The 20,319-nt window shown below is 38.2% G+C and overlaps 1 protein-coding gene across 6 annotated transcripts in view; it reads right to left on the bottom strand.

Annotated features, from left to right (window-relative positions):
- The window catches only part of EPC2 (enhancer of polycomb homolog 2), a 117,096-nt gene extending 96,834 nt beyond the window's left edge, over nt 1-20,262 (bottom strand). For 3 of the 6 annotated variants that reach the window (XM_026492825.4, XM_026492826.4, XM_057317533.1), the window contains exon 1: nt 19,818-20,040. In XM_026492825.4, the coding sequence (XP_026348610.1) occupies nt 19,818-19,970 (153 nt within the window). In that variant the 5' untranslated portion in view covers nt 19,971-20,040. Of the gene's footprint in view, nt 1-19,817 lie in introns of all 6 variants that reach the window. The other 3 variants (XM_057317526.1, XM_057317518.1, XM_026492827.4) reach the window with 3 other exon arrangements.
- Between the last annotated feature and the right edge of the window lie 57 nt (nt 20,263-20,319).

Raw genomic sequence — 20,319 nt, 5'->3', positions numbered from 1 at the left:
AAGAGCTTCCCCCTTGGGGTGGGGTGGGCAGTGGCAGTGGCAGGTGACTTGGAGGGCCCTTCAGGATCCTTCTTAACTCCAAGTAACCACTGAAAACATGTCCTATAGAGTAGGTAAGAAAGCCAGTGGTAATCCAGTAATAGAATACAACTTGAGAAATCTTACTCTGTTCAGTAAAACCTGGAATTCTGCTAACTATAACTATAAACTGTGGTATTGAAATATAAAATTACAATTAGACACCTTTTGAGGGATCAGTTTCACTCCCACCAATGTCTGCTCTCTCAACTACCATTCTCTCCCCAGGAGTGTGTTGCCATCCACCAAATAGGTGAATCATCTCACCCTACCTCAAAGACAGTCAACTGAATCAGGCTAGATACCTTATCTTAATTAGGCCAATCATATTCCATCTCCAGGAAAGTCAGAAACGAGGGTGAATCACCATTCTTAGCCAGAGATGGTTGCTTAAATAGATATAAATTTAGAAGTTATGGAGTGGCCACCTTGGGCCAACGAGACGCCAAAACTTGTTAAGTCCTTTTACAGAAGAATGTTAATACGGCTAAAAACATTTTTAAAAATAGTATTTCATTACTAAATGGGGTGCATTCCACAAATACTGGGATGGTTCAATATTACAATTCATCAATAATGAACAGATCTGAAGGGAAAAGTTCCGTAAATTTCAAGAAGGCATTTGAAAATAATCAGGACTCATTCATGATAGCAACACTGGAGATTTTACATTTATTAATCACAAATATATTTATTATATTCTATTATAAATGCCTACTGCATTTTCTTTAATTTTCATTTATTTATTTTGAGAGAGAGAGAGAGAGATGGAGGGGAAAAGCACCTGAGTGGGGGGAGGGAGGCAGAGGGAGAGAGAGAGCCTTAAGCAGGCCCCAAGCCAGCACAGGGCCTGACACAGGTCAGAGATCATGACCTGAGCTGAAATCAAGAGAAAGATGCTCAAATGACTGAGCCGCCCAGGTGCCCCCCCTTTTTGTTTTCTACATCTATAAATCAGTCTAGGATAATCTACATCTTATTTAATGGAGAAACACTACAGACAGTCACAATGAAGTAAGAAACAAAACAAAGATGCCCATTATCTTCACTACTATTCAACATGGAATGGAAGTAATCTCCAATGGAAATTTTATTTTATTTTATTTTTTTAAAGATTTTATTTATTTATTTGACAGAGAGAAAGACAGCCAGCGAGGGAGGGAACACAGGAAGGGGGAGCGGGAGAGGAAGAAGCAGGCTCCCAGCAGAGGAGCCTCATGTGGGGCTTGATCCCATCACTCCCTGAGCCTAAGGCAGACGCTTAAGGACTGAGCCACCAGGTGTCCCTCCAATGGAAATTTTAAATAAGGGAAGGCAATTAGAAGCATACTACTTGGAAATGCAGAAGTAAACTACCTCTGTAAGCAAGTGATATGATACCTGTATCTGTATAATAACCCAAGAGAATCAATGCAAAAACAACTACAGTCAGGTAACTTAAAGTCCCAGGATATAAGTTAACATATAAAAGTTGTTTTTTAAAACAAACAATAACAAGTTATAAAGCATAATGGAAAAAGGTGACATTTACAATAGTAATCAAGTAGGTAAAATTCCCAGAAATAAGCTTAACCAAAAACAAGCTTAACCAAAAGCAAAGCAAATGGAAAAAAAATAAATATAAGTAGACTTCAACAAATGAAGAGACAAACCATGTTCTTGAATAAGAAGTCAACATCACAAAGATGTCAATTCTCTATAAGATAATTTATAAATGTATGGTAAATGCCAATAAAAACTCCAATATTTTCTTCCTCGAGTTAGAAAAAATTATAAAGTTCATACGGAAAAATAAACAAACAATAATAGTAAGGAAAACTCTGAAAAAAGAGAGCAATAAGAATGGAAGAAGTAACTAGCCTCACCACAATCTTTTAAAATTTATAAATATATAATGACAAAATAATGAAATGATTAAAAAAATAAATCTTCAAAAAAATTTAAAAATAAAACAGCAGATCTTCTGCACAATGAAACACAATAGAAAATTAAAAAATAAATCCAAATGCCCAAGAAATTTCAAAGATGATGAAAGTGGTATATCAAATCAGGAAGAAAAAAAATTTTTTTTAAAATGGTGTTTGGACAACTGGACCTCCATTTAGATGAAAAAAAAAAAAAAGGATCTACAGAGCCATGTGAACTAGAACAAATTATACAAGTTCTAGAAGAAAACAAGGTAATAACCTGAGAGAGGAGGCAAAACACCTTAATTTCAATTAAAAAAACCGAAGCATTTTTTATTAAGAACTGAAAACTTTGGCTACATAACAACCAATATTCATCAAAAGGGAACTGATTAAATTACTGTAAATATATACAGTGGAACACAACCTAGTTACAGTATCAATAAATTAAAATCAATGTCTATCCCACGGACATTTTAAACAATTGTATTTATGCTTTAAATTCCCTTGTTTTGAGGAATCACTATTCCTTCCTTCCGAACTCCGTTTACACCAATGATTAAAATCCAAACTGCCATTCTTACACCATCCACCCCTCAGGCTACAGTGACTTGGGGTAATCCACTAATTGCCAAGAAGACTCAGGATGGGTCAGTCTTTCCACAGGTTTTTCAATCTGAAAGGAACAGGTTAAAAATAAAAAGCAAATGTTTCTTTCTCTCACATATACATACAGATATATATATATATATATATATATATATACACATATATACATATATACACATATATACATATACACACACCTATAAATATACAATTACAGAGGGCGGGAAAAGCATGGAAGAAAGTACATCCACCCAAAGGTCAACCATGGATATCTCAGAATGGCAGGACTGCAAGGAATCTGTATTTTCTTCTTTATACTTTTTTGGTATATTTTGAATGTTTTACAAATAAGCATATATAATACCGTTATAATGAAGAGGTGGGTATTTTCAAAAACCTAAAACAAGGATGTTTTGGGGTTTTGCTTTTCCAATCTACAGATACTAGCTACGTCAAGATATGCTCCAAATGGCTGAGCACATTTCCAGTGATCATTCTGTACTGCTTTACCACTCTACAGAATGAGTACCTTCCTGTGCTTCCTAACAGCAAATAACAAGTCAGGCAAATCTTAATTATGCCACTGCTTCTAAACACAAATCGACTGTAATACAGGCAAACAATATGTGAATATTAATTTTGTGCTTAAAATAAAGAATTTTCCTTATATTCGATACATTTACATTCCTCAGTGACATGCTTCCATGTAAAAATTCTACATTTCACAACAATATAAACTCAGTCTAAAGCTTTTTAAATGCCTTAGAATTCTCAGAAAACTTAGAACTTTGTTATTCAAATGCAATGAGGATTAATAATGAGAAAAGTAATCTGTATTATCTACTAAAATGTAATTCTTAATTTCCTCTAGGTCATTTACTTCATTAATAATCTGATGATGAGGGGAGTAATAGGGAGACATACATAAATAACTGTGGTTAAAAAAAAATCAATATTCACAGACCCCATTAAGTCTATCTAGGTACCACAGACTTCAATTAAGAATCCCTGATATAAAATTAAGACTTAATTGAAATCCCCTAATCCACAAGGCATCCAAATTGTCTTGTCACAAATCTGCTGAAAATACATAACTAGAAATTACATTTCCACTTGCATTAGCTTTATAACTAGCCTAGTCTCTAGTCTGCTGCCTCTGCTGCTGCTGCAGCCGCCACCGCCACCAACCACGGCCACCCAGGCAATGCCCTCCACAATCTATCAGTGATACTTTACAAATACAAACCTGATGATGTACCCTCCAAACCCACAGCTCCCTATTATCAGTAAACCCTGTATTCTCCAAATGAAAGAAATTACATATATATGTAGTTTAATATCACTTGCTACTTATCATTGCACAACTAGTAAATAACATATAACAAATGTTGCTGAATCAGAACACTGTTTTTCAAACTGTGGGTGGAATCTCTAGTGAATCATAAAATCAGTAAGTAGCTCATTTAACAAAATCGAAATGAAAAGGGGAAAAACATACGTATAGCCAATCCTCATTACTCACAAATTCTGTTTGCAAATTCACCTACTCACAAAAATTTGTGACCCCCAAATCACCAAGTGCAGTACTTTCACAGTCATTCAAAGAATGTACAGAGCTGCATATGAGTCTCCCCAGTCATCTGTTTCCAGCTGAGGTCAAACAAGGTGACACTCTCCTTGTTTCAGCTCTCACACTGTAAACAAGTGTACTTCCAATGTTCTTTTTAGTGCCACTTTTTTGCATTTTTGTGTTTTTTTTGTTGATGTCATTGTTTACTGGCCCCCCAAGTGTAGTGCTGAAGTACTGTCTAGTGTTCCTAAGCACAAGAATGCTGTGATGCGCCTTACAGAGAAAATACGTGTGTTAAGAAAAGCTTCATTCAGGCACAAGTTAGAATGCTGCTGGCTTTGAGTTCAATGCCAAGAATCAACAATATATGTTAAATAAAGTATCTTTAAAACAGAAACATACATAAAACAAGATTATGCATTGATCTGATAAAAATGTTATGACCAGAGGTTCACAGGATTCCAGGCCTGTATCTCCTTTAGAAGCGATGGTTCAGTATTCGCTAATTCATTGTTCACGGCAACTTTACAGAACATGACTCGGGGGGTGGGGGGATTAACTGTATATTTGTGTGTCAAGGTGTACTTTATTTTGGTTACACATATACACAATGGATCAATAAAAAAGTTTAAAAGCCAAAGAATTACTTAGAGCAGAGAGAAATACCTCTGACAGGAGTGGTAAAATGGCAAGGCAGACAGGCAGGGACATGGGCACACATACTAACCCTTTCTTCTACCTAGAATCAAAATCACCCACAAATTGTGATTCTATTGCTAAATCTAGGGTAAGCTCTGTACATGTATTTTACAAAAGCATCCCAGATTATTCTATGTGGTCAAGATGAGAACTGCTATTGTCTCTCCTAAATTGGTCGTTTTCAAAGGGTGGTCACTGGACAGGCAGCATGAGGAACATGTTAAAAAATACAAATTCCCAGGCCCCATTCCAGACCCACTAAAAACTGTAATATCAGAATGGAGCCCAGTGATCAGTGTTTTAACAAGCCCTCCAGGTGATTCTGATGCATGACAAAGTTTGGGAATCACTGACCTAAATCTTTTTTATTTCTTTTGGAGGTATTCTGATAGCCCTGATGAACTCTAAGATGGATGAGCTGATATTTCAGACAAAGCTGAAGAAGAACTACTACTGACTGAAGCACCTATAATGTACAGAAAATCATCTAAGTACTTTATGGAAAGTGTCTTCTGTACTTTAAACCAAAATAAAATCTGCACATTACTTGTATAATAATGAAGCAGCACTATTTCTTTAGGTCATCCTCCATATCACAAAGTTACTTTTCCCAGACCTCTTTAAACAGGAATTGCTTTTTTTTTTTTTTTTTTAAGAGAGGGGGGATAGGGAGGGGAGACGAAGAGAGAAAAAAATCTTAAGCAGACTCCACACCCAGCGCGGAGCCTGTTGGGGCACTCCATCTCGCAACCCTGAGGTCATGACCTGAGCCAAAACCAAGAGTCAGACGCTTAACTGACTGAGCCACCCAGGTGCCCCCAGGAATTGCTCTTAACACAAGTTTACCTACCCTAAAAGGTGACTCTATACTAGATCACAATTCTCCAACCCTCTAACAACTCTGTGGGGCATCACAGACTTTCCAACATGAAAAGCAATGCCATGCATGCACCTAAAAAAATCTCATGGCTTCCTGGCATATGAAATAACCTCAAAACTAATTTGTAAAAAATAACTCAGTAGTGTCTTTTTTTTTTTAAAGACTTTATTTATTAGAGAGAGAGAGAGACAGCCAGTGAGAGAGGGAACACAAGCAGGGGGAGGGGGAGAGGGAGAGGGAGAAGCCAGCCTTCCGCTGAGCAGGGAGCCCGACAACCCTGGGATCACGACCTGAGCCGAAGGCAGATGACAGAGCCACCCAGGCGCCCCTCAGTAGTAACTCATACTCAATTAGCTATTACATGAACTCAAATATACTGTTGTCCAAATCATGTCCCTTGTAACACAAATTTCCACAATATCATTTTTATCTTCTACATATCACATTAAACCTTATACAGAGTCATCCATGTGCAACTCTTTTCTGTGGGACTATAAACTGCTTGAAGGCAGGTACCACATCTTACCCTTTCTGTAATCTAAAGTACACAGCAGGTGTTGCTCATTCCATCAGCAAACATTTACTGAACAACTACCATATGTCATTCACTGTACCAGATGGTAATAAGATACAAAAGTACAGACATGGTCCATGTATTCAAAGAGATAGTTACTGAATGAATAAACACATACTTCATGCAGTCTGTATGAAAGATCCAGCTTACCAACATGATAACCAGATAACCAGAAATAAGACCGCTTTCTTCAAAACGGTAGCCTACTGTTGCTCTTCTGACCAAAACTATTTAAGGCCATAAATAACTCATAGAGAAAATACACTGACAAGCCACTAAATCAATAGTTAATCTGACTTTAAAATATTTACCTTGTATATAAGAAAATAAACAAAAATCCTACACACAATGCAAGGCTCACAGATAGCCAAACTGCCACACAGGGATAAAAGATTAAGGTTTCAGGGGCACCTGGGTGGCTCAGTCGTTCAAGTGGTTGCCTGGAGCTCAGATCATATCTCAAGGTCCTGGGATGGAGCACTGCATCAGACTCCCTGCTCAGCAAAGAGTCTGCTTCTCCCTCTGCCTCTCCCTCATGCTTGCTCTCTCACTCTCGAATAAATAAAATCTTAAAAAAAAAAAAAAAATTAAGGTTTCATATCCAGACTTAAAAACAATTCAACCAGAAAGCTGCAATTTGCCAATTCTCAATTCCTCAGAGATTTTAAAGGAAAAAAAATTTAAAGCAAAATTACTTGACTTTATGACTCTATATTAAGAAACTAACTCTAAGATCACATATTACTTATAAAATAAATACAGGAAATAATTGCCTTTATGTAGTAAAAAGTGTTTGTTTAGAGGTTTTTTAGGATAGACATACATGATACTAACAATAGCTACCTCTGTAGAGTGCCTGGGGATTGTGGGGAAGGAAGGACACTTACTTTTCATGTGTATCATTTTGTGCTATTAAGTTTTTATCTGTAAATCATGTGGGTCTATTATTTTTCAATTTAAAAAACCTAGAAAATGCTTTAAACACAAAGATAACATATTGTTTATAGTAGCATCTTCTTTATAATAATGGAAATAAAATCTTTAGCCTGAATTTGGGACAAAGATGACACAGGAATAGGATTGCCACTTGGGCCAAAGAAAATCTTGAGGCGTTCTGAACCTCAAGTCACAGATCCTCAAAACAACCAAAGAAAGAACTGAGGGGGTCCATAAACTTGGGTGAGAAAATAATCATTTCTATAATTCCACTAACTTCTACCAAATTTAACATTTCCTTCAATTACTAATGTCAGCAAAAGGCAAAATAGTACTGGTAATACTAGTACTACCAATAAAATAGAAATCACAGATCATTTCGTTGTCATATTACAGTGGTTGCACTTGTCAAAATATTATTCATACTTATCACCACTTCAAAATTAAGATAATTAGACTCAACTCTAGATTCTGTCAATGTATAAATTACAAATTGTTTTAATATTTTGATAACTTTCAATGTAACTGGTTTATGTAATTTTATTTTATGCATTTAAAACATCATTCTGATTCAGGCCCTCTGCCCATTTTTTCATATTGAGTTGTAGAAGTTCTTTATATATTTTAGATACTAACCCTCTATCAGATATGTCATTTGGACATATCTTCTCCCATTCAGTAGGTTGTCTTGTCATTTTGTTGATGGTCTCCTGAGCTGTACAAAAGCTTTTTATTTTGGTGTAGTCCCAATAGTTTATTCTTGCTTTTGTTTCCCTTGCCTCAGGAGACATATCTAGAAAAATGTTTCAATTGCCCATGTCAGAGAAATTACTGCTTATGTTTTCTTCTGGGAGTTTTAAGTCTCACATCTAGGTCTTTAATCCATTCTGAGTTTACTTTTGTGTATGGCGTAAGGAAGTGGTCCAGTTTTCCCACTGTATATTCTTGCCTCCTTTGTCATAGATTAGTTGACCATACAAGAACAGGTTTATTTCTGGGGTCTCTATTCTATTCCATTGATCTATGTGTCTATTTTTGTACCCATACCATCTGTTTCAATTGCTACAGCTCTGTAGTATGTATACCTTGAAGCCCTGGATTGTGATGCCTCCACCTTTGTTCTTCTTTCTCAAGACTTCTTTAGCTATTCAAGTTTTTTTTGGTTCCATACAAATGTCAGCATCATTTGTTCTAGTTCTGTGAAAAATGCTACTGGTAGGAGCGCCTGGGTGGCTCAGTAGTTAAGCGTCTGCCTTCGGCTCAGGGCGTGATCCCGGAGATCTGGGATCAGGCCCCATGTCAGGCTCTTCTGCTAGGAGCCTGCTTCCTCTCCCACTCCCCCTGCTTGTGTTCCCTCTCTCGCTGGCTGTCTCTCTGTCAAATAAATAAATAAAATCTTTTAAAAAAAAAATGCTATTGGTATTTTGATAGGCACTGCATTGTAACTGCACATGGATCTGGGTAGCATTAACTTTTTAAGTAGGCTCCACTTCCAGTGTGTAATCCAACACAGGGCTTGAACTCATGACCCTGAGATCAAGACCTGAGCTAAGATAAGAGTCAGATGCTTAACCAACTGAGCCACCCAGACACCCCGGTAGTACAAACATTTTAACAATACTGGTTCTTCCAACCCATCAGCATGGAATATCTTTTCGTTTGTGTCATTTTCAATTTCTTTCATCACTGTTTTATAGTTTTCAGAGTACAGGTCTTTCACCTTCTTAAGTTTATTCCTATTTTACTCTTTTTGGTGCAATAGACATTTTTCCAAAGAAGACATAAAAACGGCCAAAGACACATGAAAAGATTCTCAACACCATTATTCATCAGGGAAATGCCAGTCAAAACCACAATGAACTATTACCTTAACACCCAGCAGAATGGCTACAATCAAAAAGATAAGAAATAACAAGTGTTGCTAAGAGTATGGATCAAAAAGGAACCCTTGTGCACTGTTGGTGGGAATGTATATTGGGGCAGTCACTGTGGAAAACAGTATGGAAATCCCTCAAAAAATCAGAAGTAGGGGCGCCTGGGTTGCTCAGTCGTTAAGCGTCTGCCTTCAGCTCAGGGTGTGGTACCAGGGTCCTGGGATCGAGCCCCACATCGGGCTCCCTACTCTGCTGGGAGCCTGCTTCTTCCTCTCCCACTCCCCCTGCTTGTGTTCCCTCTCTTGCTGGCTGTCTCTCTCTCTGTCAAATAAATAAATAAAATCTTTTAAAAAAAAATAGAAGTAGAATTACCATATGATTCAGTAATTCCCCTCCTGGGTATTTACCCAAAGAAAACAAAACCACTAATTTAAAAAGACACATGCACCTCTATGTTTACTGCAGCTTTATATACAAGCCAACAGCCAAGATATGGAAGCAACCTACGTGCCCATAAATAGATGAATGAATAGAAAATGTGGTGTACACACACACACACACGAATATTATTCAGCCATAAAAAAGAATGAGATCTTGCTATTTTTGCAACACCATGGACAGACTTAGATAGTATAATGCTAAGTGAAGTCAGTCAGATACGAATACTTTATGATTTCACTCATGTAGAATTTAAGAAACAAAACAAATGAACAAAGAAAAAAAGAGACAAAACAAACAAACGAAACCCAAACTCTCAAATACAGAGAACTGGTGGTTGCAGTGGGAAGGGAAAAAGTGGAAAGGGAAATAAAGGGGATTAAGAGTACACTTATCTTGATGAGCACAGAGGAATGTATACAATTGCTGAACCACTATACTGTATACCTGAAATTAACGTAACAATGTATGTTAATTATACTCCAAAAAAAAATCATTTTGAGGAGTTTCGCCAGACTACAAAGAAGTCCAAGTCACAAAAGGTTAAGAAGCCTTGGAAAATGGTTTTTAAATCAGATGCAACAGTCCCCATTTGGAAATTGAAGGAGAAACATTTTGGGGTTATCCCAATTGGAATGCTACCAGAAATTAGCAGGCAGGGTATCAATAAACTTCCTGCTATGCCTGTGACAGTCCCATACAACCAACAAATTGCCAAAAACGTACCAGTCGAGAAACACCTCTAGGATCAAATAAATGGCAAAATTACCCTCTTCAGTACCATGCTTTCCAAGGTTTCCAAACTTAAATGTTCATCCCAGAGTGCACTGGTTTAATAGAATGTCTCTCTCTCTCCATTCAATTCTCTAGTGTACACCACCCACTGAACAGATTTTCTTCACTAAAATTGATTTTCCCCCATGACCAACTAAATAATCCAAGAAAAAAAAATCACTTCTAAAAACAAATACAATATTGAACTACCAAGTATCCAGAAGTCAAGTAGTACTCTGCAGATTAGCTAAAGATTCAGTTTTCTTTGCTAATTTCCAAAGTCTTTTAAATCATTTTGATTGTTAAATGCTCTGCCAGGAACAGAGATGGAAGGAGGAAAATACATATATCAATTTGCTAATGTTTGACAACTGTAAAAATAGACGTAACTGACTGAAGAAAAAATACGAAACGATACCACAAAATAATGTATGGAGATTTTACTTTTCCATATTCCTTCACATTACCCTGTACAACTGAAAACTGTTACTAATAATAAAAAAAAATAGCAGCTGCCTGTATAAGGCACTGACTTAAGTCTACAAAAAAGTTATCTTTAAGATTACCTTTTGAGATACTCCTCATTAAACAGATGAAGCAAAGTGGCGTAATGAGATGAAGTAATTTATCTTGCCCAGAGGGAAAGTGACAGAGGCAAAAACTGGAACCTAAGTCGCAATTCTAAGTACCAACTTCATCAAATTAGCACTACAAATAAGGGCTGCTTGTAGACTCTCCAACCAGCAACCTCATAACCTTTTCCGCACTCCTCTCCAAAAAAGGGAAGTGAGAAACCTGGAAGTAAAGATATGCTAGCAGAGATATGCTAGAGAGCTAGCAGAGAGATGGACTCTTCCAATCTGGATTCTTCTGACTACACAGTGATACTAGCTGGCAAGTAAAAAGAAATCAAAAAGCATATGTAAGGAAGTGGTGCTAAGGAGAATGTGGAAGTGGCATCATCTTCCTCCACTATTTATGCCACAAAGAACAGTGCTGCATGGTACATTAGACAAACTCAAAGTTCTGCTTCATTCAAGTGTAGACGAGGCAAAATATAAACAAGGATCAACTTTAAGATAAAATCAAATAATCACGACGGACCTACTGTTACCTACATTGGCCTCCTTCACAGCTTATTCCTACCTATCATCCTTTCCTCCTCATGCTGTCCCCTACATATCCATTACTGTTTTTCTACCTCAACTTTACATGCAATGAAATGAAGATGCAGGGCTGTATGTTTAATAACACAATCAAATTCAATCCCAGTGTCCACTATACTGGTCAATGCCTGTATTATAAACTTTCTATCACCTAAGTGCCTGGCTAGGTATCCAGCCTGTGCTGAGTAAAATGAAGACATTATACCTTCCATAAGGTATCTGGTCTAATTGTGAAAATAAGTGTCTATTTTCTCACTCTCTCATGCATATATCCCTACTCATCCATACACACACAAACGCACACACCCCTCAAGCGAGAATCATGAGATACCAGAAAATTAAACTTAAATGGTATGGGCTAAAAGTATACCAAAATTCAGAACATTTACAGTAACGAGTAAGATTAGTAAAGACAGTGAAAGAAAACTTCATGAAAGCAAGGGAACTGATCACATCCAAAACATACAGGGTGGACTTCTCTACTGATCTCAAGGAAAAATCACTATCAAATAGTAGATAAATGTAACTGAACCTCTCAAAAAAAAAAAGAAAGACTCTAAACCAAATGAACAGCATCACAATAAATAACTTTTTAAAGAATTAAAGTTCACCTACTAGTAGTATCTTCCTAACATTTAGCCTCTCACTTGTTAGTTCTTTTCATCTACTTAATATTCTGGACAATATGCCTAGTAGGTAGAAATGTGGATTCACAGATGCAAGTAATTTTTAGATCCAAAGGTACTTTATTTAAAGGTCACTCAATCCAATTCTATTTCACAAATGAGGAAACTAAGAGCCAGGAAGGTTAAATAATATCTTTGAGGTCACACAAAATGCATCCCTTACTACTCTGAAAATTAGTATGAAGGGTACGCTTTCTTTAAAAAGATTTTGGAGACTTCTTTTATAGTTCTTAATTTAAATTTCATTTAAAAACTGCAATACACATCCTACCATTTTATTGTAAAATATGTAGAACATTGTTATCTCATTAAAACACCTTATGAACTTAGGTTTATAACAACACCCTAAGTGTACAAATTCACCTTGGGTCAAACCATGGATCAAAACAATTTAACCATTTAGCTTCACAACTTTTGGTCATTCTGTTACATACACACCAGTAGTAAGTCTCTAAAGGGCAGCTACCTAACTACAGCCTCATTCTCAAGGGTAGTCCTTAACAGCACATGTGTACTAATCACTACCCTGGTTCCGCATCGGACTGTTAGACTTACAGGAACATCAATACCTGATGCAAGCCAAACTAATAATGCCCTCTAACACCACGATCTGGGATTTTGAAATGAAAAAAATGTAACAATGATGAGAATAGCAGCTAATATTTACTGACTGCTTACTGAATGCCACAAATTGTCCCAACCACACCACAATTCATCGTCTCAACAATTCTATGAGATTTTATAATAGATCAAGTTAACCTGCTGGAAGACTAGAAACCATTCAGTCTGGCTCTAGAATATACGCACTTAACTACTACCCTATGCTACCTCTCAAAAGACTGGGAATTGTTAGTTCAGTGATGTTAATGTTACTTGCAGCTAAAGGGCCCATAGCTTGCCCTAGTTCCAGGCCTTCCCAAACTTTGACTGTTCAAGCCTTCTTTGGGGTCTTCGAGACAACACCCAAGTATCTTAAAGAAACCAGATTTGGTTTCTGATTTCTGTTACTTAAAACTAACCTATTGATCCCACCTGTTAACTATTTTTAAAGAACTGATACTGATGAAATCTAAACTTATACTACAGATACATCATTCCTTCACATTTTTTTTTTAAAAAGAAATGTGTTTACAAAAGGCGTTCACCTCAAAGCTTCTTTCATATCATTCCCTGAGGCAAAAACTTTTAATGACTCTTCTATGTTACAGAATAATAAATGACAGAACAGTGGAAATGTAATAAACCTTAGGTATCACCTAGTTCCCAATCCACTCATTTTATAGATGAAGCAATAAAATGGTAAAGTTCAGAGCCCTTGAGTCAACCACTCATAGGGTTTGAGTTCAAATACTGACTTTACTATGTTCTAGTCCAGGTAGGGATGACCATGGGCAAGATACTTGAATCACCAAAGCCTCAGTTTCTTCTGGAAAAGAGACAATAGCACCTACTACACATCCTGCTGTTTTAATGAGTTCTAAACCATCTACTGAGTTTAACAAAGTGCCTGGCATATACTCAACACACTAACACACACTCAATAAATGGTAGCAGTGGTGGTAGTGATGAATGACCTGATGCTCAGAGAAGGAAGGCAACTTTCCCAGATCATTTGGCCACTAAGTACAGAAACAAAACTAGAAACAGACTTCACACTTGCAAGTCAGTGCTCTTTTTTCTACACCATCCTATAAATTCCTGGGCCTAACGTTCAAAACGATCTATAATCTGGTATAATTCTACCTTTTTTTCAACCTTGTCTCCACCCCAACTTTTATTCATTCATTCACCAAATATTTACTGAGTACCTTCTTTGTTCTGAACAGTTTCTAGTGTTGAAGATACAGCACAGAAAAAAGAAAGGGGAAGAAAAGTAAAAGCCATCTGCGTGTTCAAAAAAAGGGAGAAAGAGCTCAGAGAATGACCTGCTCAGAAATGACACAGGGCTACCCTCCTGAAGTTTCTATCAGTAGGGGATGACGTAGTGAAAAGGACAGATAAAATACATGTTACATGGAAGAACCTTCTTTTAGTCTACTTAACATCCATAGAAATTGCTTTTTTTTTTTTTTTAAGATTGATTTATTGGGGCGCCTGGGTGGCTCAGTCATTAAGCATCTGCCTTTGGCTCAGGTCATGATCCCAAGGTCCTAGGATGGAGCCCCATATCCGGCTCCCGGCTCAGTGGAGAGCCTGCTGCTTCCTCACTCTCTGCCTGCTGCTCCCCCTACCTGTGCTTGCTCTTTCTCTGTCAAATAAATAAAATCTTAAAAAAAAAAAAAAAAACAGATTTATTTATCTGAGAGACAGAGAAAGAGGATGTGTGTGAGCATGCGGTGGGGAGGGGCAGAGGAAGAAGAGAATTTTAATCCAACTCTGTACAGAGCACGGAGCCCCACTCAGGGCTTGATCTCAAGACCCTGAGATCCCGACCTGACCCTAAACCAAGAGACAATGCTTAACCAACTGCGCCACCCAGGCACCCCAACATCCACAGAAATTGCTTTAAACATTCCTGCACTCAAGTATTTGCTTCAACACACACTGTACAACCAAATCTGAAAGCCCAAATTGTTAAATCTCTCTCCAACCCCTTTATAAATTCCAGTAACAGTTTTCTCTCTTAACTGTACTGACATTTAGCTTTATCTAATGCTCTTTGTCAGGTCAACTTAACCTGGTAGTTTTTGCTAACTTTCCAGATGTTTTTGACCTCAGTGACTCATTTAAGTTCTCTGAAGTCAAGATCTGTATCGTATTCTTCTTTTAATTTTAATCCTAACAACACTCCAGAACACAACCTTACAAATAGTTTTAGACATACTTACCCCATTAAAATAGTTTCCTAATGTCATATTTAAGTAACACCTGGCACTCAAATGATACTCGGCTAGTATTTGCTTTTGTTGAAAGAATAAATATTAAATGTTTTTACAAGATCAATTTACAAAATTGTATTTTATATCCTCTCTAGAACCCTACCATGAAACATGAAATGTATTAGTGCCAAAAATAACTCTGAAATGTGAGAAAGACTGAATATATTCCTACTCTATCATTGAAAATGTCCCTTAAAATATTAAGATGATACCAAAAATAGGCAACTAAAACATAAAAGGAGAAAACACAATTCAAATCAGTCATGGTCTTTTTCTTTAAAAATAAGCAGAATCATATGCTTCACGTAGATTTGGGTTCATGTTACATGTTACTACAAAAAGATATCTTACATAAATCTACATACAACTGTAAGAAGAAGAATTAACACGAGATAAAAACTAATACTGCAGCCACACCTATGTATTAAAAAATTCTATAAAGGAGCCTCTCACTCAAAAGGAAAAAAAAAAAAAGGCTTGGTATTTACTTATGTTATACCAAAATAAGAAACCAAAAAGAATTCCCAGAAGAATAATTTACCAAATTCTGCTAATGAATTTTAGACACACACACACACACACACACACACACACACATAGTGTTTCACAAAAACATAGATCTTGGTATAGAAAAAAAATTAAAGGCTCATTCAACACTTAACCAACATTTAGCAAGCATATATTATGTGCCAGGCACAGTTCTGGGGAACTCAGAATACATTAATAAGCAAAATATGCAAAAATCCTTGCCCTTACAAAGATGACATTCTATTAGGATAAAATCTCAATTTCCCACAAATTTCTTGTATGCTTAAGATAACATAAACATTCAAATAAACACAATGGTGCCAGGACAGAGAAGCAAAGCTAACAAACTTTTAAGAAAAAAAAAGATAAAGAAACAGAAACTCTGAAAAGCCAAAAGCAAAAGTCAGACACAGTTAAGTGACGAAAAACTACACTTAATAAATTTAATATTCCAATCAAATTGACGTCATCTTTCAAAGTTCCCAAAATTATACAAAGTAAAACATTATTTACAAAAACTATAAAGAACTTAACAGTTCAGAAGCTAACTTGTGGTTCTGTGAGAGTCAATATGAAGCCTAGTGGTTGCTAAGAATGGTTTTTGTGATATTAAAGGCAAGGGCATGAATTCTAGCCCTGCCAGTTACTAACAGTGAGACCTTCGGTTTCTTCATCCATAAAACAGAAACAATAATGCCCCACAGGACTGTTACAAGGATTAAATGAAAACCAAAAACAGGAAGCAATTGAAATATCCAGATGGATGGATGAACATATTATATCAACTCACCAGAATACTATTCAGTAATAAAAAGGAATGGACGAATACATGTAACAAGGATAAATCTTTAATGCATCATGCTGAGCAAAAAAGCCTAAAATAAGAGTATACGACATCCACTTAAATGAAATTCTAGAAAAGACAATACTAATCTATAGGGAGAGAAAGCAAATCAGCAGTTGCTTAGAACTACTGGTGGAGAGGGACTGACTTGCAAAGAAGCACAAGGGAACTTCCTGGGTGTTTGAAGTGTTGCTTGATCTTGATTGTGGTGGCATTTCCTTGGTGTACACATTTGTCAAAACTCATGAAACTCTACGCTTTAAATGAACACATTTTACTGTATGTAAATTATACCTCAAAAAAGTTGATTTTTAAGAAGCATTAAATGAAATAATAGTACATAAAGATCTTAACACAGTATCTGGGACACAAGACGTAGTCACAAAATGTTAAGTATTATCAAAAACATCAACTACCACTATTCAACACTCAGGGTGAGGAGGCAGAATCACCATCACCTGATCTCTCTGGTTGCTTAAATTCTAAGTAAACATATGTTTACAGTATCTGACCTAAACCAAGTACCATGAGGAGCACTACAGAGATCAAGTTCAGGAGGATGCCAAGTGGCTGACCTTACGCAAAAGACAAAGAAAATAAGGAAAGGGAAGAGAAGATGGCTGCATGTCCAAAAGAAAACAAAGAGCTAAGACAATGACAGAGTGCTATCAATGCCAAAGAACACCTAAATTATCTCATCTAAGTATTATCAAAATGTAACTCAAAATTGAGTCAATGACTATATAAACAAAGTCTAATAACAATCCTAATAACAATCTAATAACAAGATACAGTCCTTAATTTTACTGGGGGGAGGAAGTGAGGTAAGATCCATGATGGTGGTTCAAGTGAAGTCAAAGGATTCTGTCAACCGAACAGGAAGGGACTCATACTGTGGACAGTTTAGAAATGCAAAGCAACAATTATAAATCCACAAGCCAAGGTTGGTCGGTCTTTCTTTCTTTCTTTTTTACAAGTCTACATGATTAAAAGAAATACTTACAAAAGTAATTAGAACATGCTGATAATGGAAGTTGAATTGAAATACAACTCAAGTGAAACATAAAACATTTATGAGATTTATATTTTACTGCTTAGAACTGTTGATCAACAAAGAACATTTTTTTTGAAGAACAAATAATTCTGCTGAATAACAGAAACCCTGTAAATAAGACCAGAAGAACTGAACTGGCTGTCACTCATGAAAGCACAAGTCTTCTGACTTACATGTTAATTTAAAAGAGGAAAAGAAAAAACTAACACTCCAACTGGACATTCTGGAAAGCAAAAGACTTTAGACTATAAATCTCAACTGTCAGGGTTTGTTTCGTTTTGTTTTGATTTTAAGTCCCTCCACTTGTAAATTAAAGAGGTAGAAAGGACAGGACAAAGAGTAGAAGTCCTGGGTTTCTAACTCTAGTTCCACCAGAAGTTGAATTTCTTCTTTCCTAAAATTGGGCAGCAGAAGCACTGTACTGAAAATAATCCAATATAATCTAATTTCCAATCTCTAGACGGGAAACCACAACTTCTACTGAAAAAGTTAATAGTGAAAGGGTTAAACATTTATGTTTAACACATGATTAAAAAAAAACCTGCAAGTTTTCTTCCTGAATTCAGATCAAATACCAAGAAATATGTGGCAAACTAAGAACCTAAAGCAGTAAGTATATTGCAGATCACTGTTCACAAAAAGCAATTTATCTTCCAGGGGCTAACTGTTCATTCTAGAACAAGTTTCCTGATTTTAGTTCTTCCCAAACCAAAATAACTGGATCCAAGTAATTACATACATTACTGATACTTTAAGACTCATAAACTACCTCTCCTTTTGTATCAAAACCCATAAAATAATATTAACAAACTTAACTTTGTGGAATACAAAGCTGTGTTTTTTAAAGTTCAATTCAATTAATTCTCGTATGTACTATATATAACTTTATTTTAATTATCGTTCCCATCGAAAACTGAGCTAAGTTAGAAATAAATTTTATTTTAAAAACAAAAAGAATGTTCTCCTATGATTTAGTTCTAAATCTACAGCAAATGTTGGGTTTTCTTTTGGGGGGTTTCATCTTACTGTTTGAAAAGTTGAATATTGAATGTCATCCCGATACTACTGACATATTAATTTTCTACTCAAAGTGCAAGACTTTCAAGTAACCAAAGACCAAAGAGAAATGTGATTAAATCACAGCAGAAAGTAGTAATAACAGGGTAATACAATGAGGTCAGAACTGGAGCAGCCAATCAAAGACATAAAAGCATTTCCTGCAATATTAATAGTCAAAAGAGAAAACCAATCACAGAAACCTCGAGCCTTCTTCTGACAGTCACAGAAGCAAGAGAACCAATCCACGCACACCCAGGGTTGACAATAAGGCGGGACCGCAGGTTCATTGAAGAAATTCTTGAGGGCGCAGTTACTATGAACTTCGCACGCAAGTAACACCACTCCAGAGTCATAAACACAGTCAAACCAGATAAAATTCATCCCTATGCAAAATCCCGTCAGGGAGAAAAGAAGAATTTTTGCAGAAAGCGCTGTATTATCAAAAAATGTAACTGTCAATTTAGAAGCATTAAACCCTCAACTTCTAGAAGACCCTCCTCTCTGATGACAATACTCGGGTCCACGGCGCGGGGACGGGGCAGCGCCAGCAGCTCGTCGCTGAACAGTCCTGTTTGCTTTCTAACGCTGCGCGCCGAGCGGGCGCCTTCCCGGCCAGGCGGGCAGCGCCGTCCCTCTCGCGGCCGCGGAGCTAGCCGGTCAACGGCTCTCTACCGCTACACCCCACTGGGTAGTCGTGGCCCCCGCCCTCCCCCGCCGCAGTGCTGCACTGCCTGATCCCGCTGCACCACCGCCGGCTCGAGAGCGAGGATTACCTTGCTAAGAGGAAGATGTTTGTTTTGAACCCGTTTTACTTTCCATAAGTCATTTCAAAGAGAACCCAATGCAAAACTAAATTTGAAAGTGGGGGAAAAATCTTTACTAGCCAAAGGATCCCTCGCCCATTAATTAACCCAGCGCCGGAAAGTGGGGGGAGGGGGGAGGTAAACAGAGGCCGTACGCCAAGTGCGGCCAGAACATCCCCTGCGCCATTCCCGGCCGCCGCTTACGGCAAGGCCCCCTTACGGCAGCGTAAGCGGCGCTGCGAGCTAATCACAACACTGGGACGCAACAACATGGCGGCCCCGGGCGGGCGCTGCGCCGGCCGAGAGGGTTTACGCTACTCCGCCGGCGTAGAGTCCCATGCGTTGGAGCGGCAGAGGCGCCCTCCAGCGAGCGTAAAGCGCTCTGTGAATGGCGAGGCCCGACTGACAAAGGGGAGGGGGGAGGAGAGAAGGGGGGGTAATAAACACTCGAGTCCCTACCGATTCCTCCTCCTTCTCCATCCCGGTGGGCATCTGGGGCACGGCCCGGTTGATGGAGACGCAGTCGTTGAGATCAGGCATGTCCTTGCCGCGGTAGATAGGCAGCGGTTTGGCGGCGTCCAGCGCCCGCGCTCGGAAGGAGAGTTTACTCATTGTCTCCCCGCCTTACAGGAACAGCCCGGGCGGCGGCGGCGGGGCGGGCGGGGAGGGGGGGAGGACTCCCGCCGCCTCCTCCACCTCCTTCCTCAGTGCAGCGCGGCCGGCCCGCTCCTCCTCCTCCTCCTCACTGCCCCCGGCCACAGCATGGGCGCCCACCCCGCCCGAAAACAGCCCCCCGCCGCCCGCGGCCGCTTCCACACACTAGATCCGCCGCTCGCCCGCCCGATCCGCTCCCTGCGCCATGGCCAACATGGCGGACATTACCACAGCGGCGGCGAGCGATCCCGGCAGCCCGCGCGAGAGCGCGCCCCCGCCGCGGGGACGCGCCTCGCCCTCTCCCTCC

The sequence above is a fragment of the Ursus arctos genome, unplaced genomic scaffold (assembly GCF_023065955.2).
Source record: "Ursus arctos isolate Adak ecotype North America unplaced genomic scaffold, UrsArc2.0 scaffold_1, whole genome shotgun sequence".
Classification (NCBI taxonomy): domain Eukaryota; kingdom Metazoa; phylum Chordata; class Mammalia; order Carnivora; family Ursidae; genus Ursus; species Ursus arctos.
This window is presented reverse-complemented; position numbering and strand designations above follow the sequence as displayed.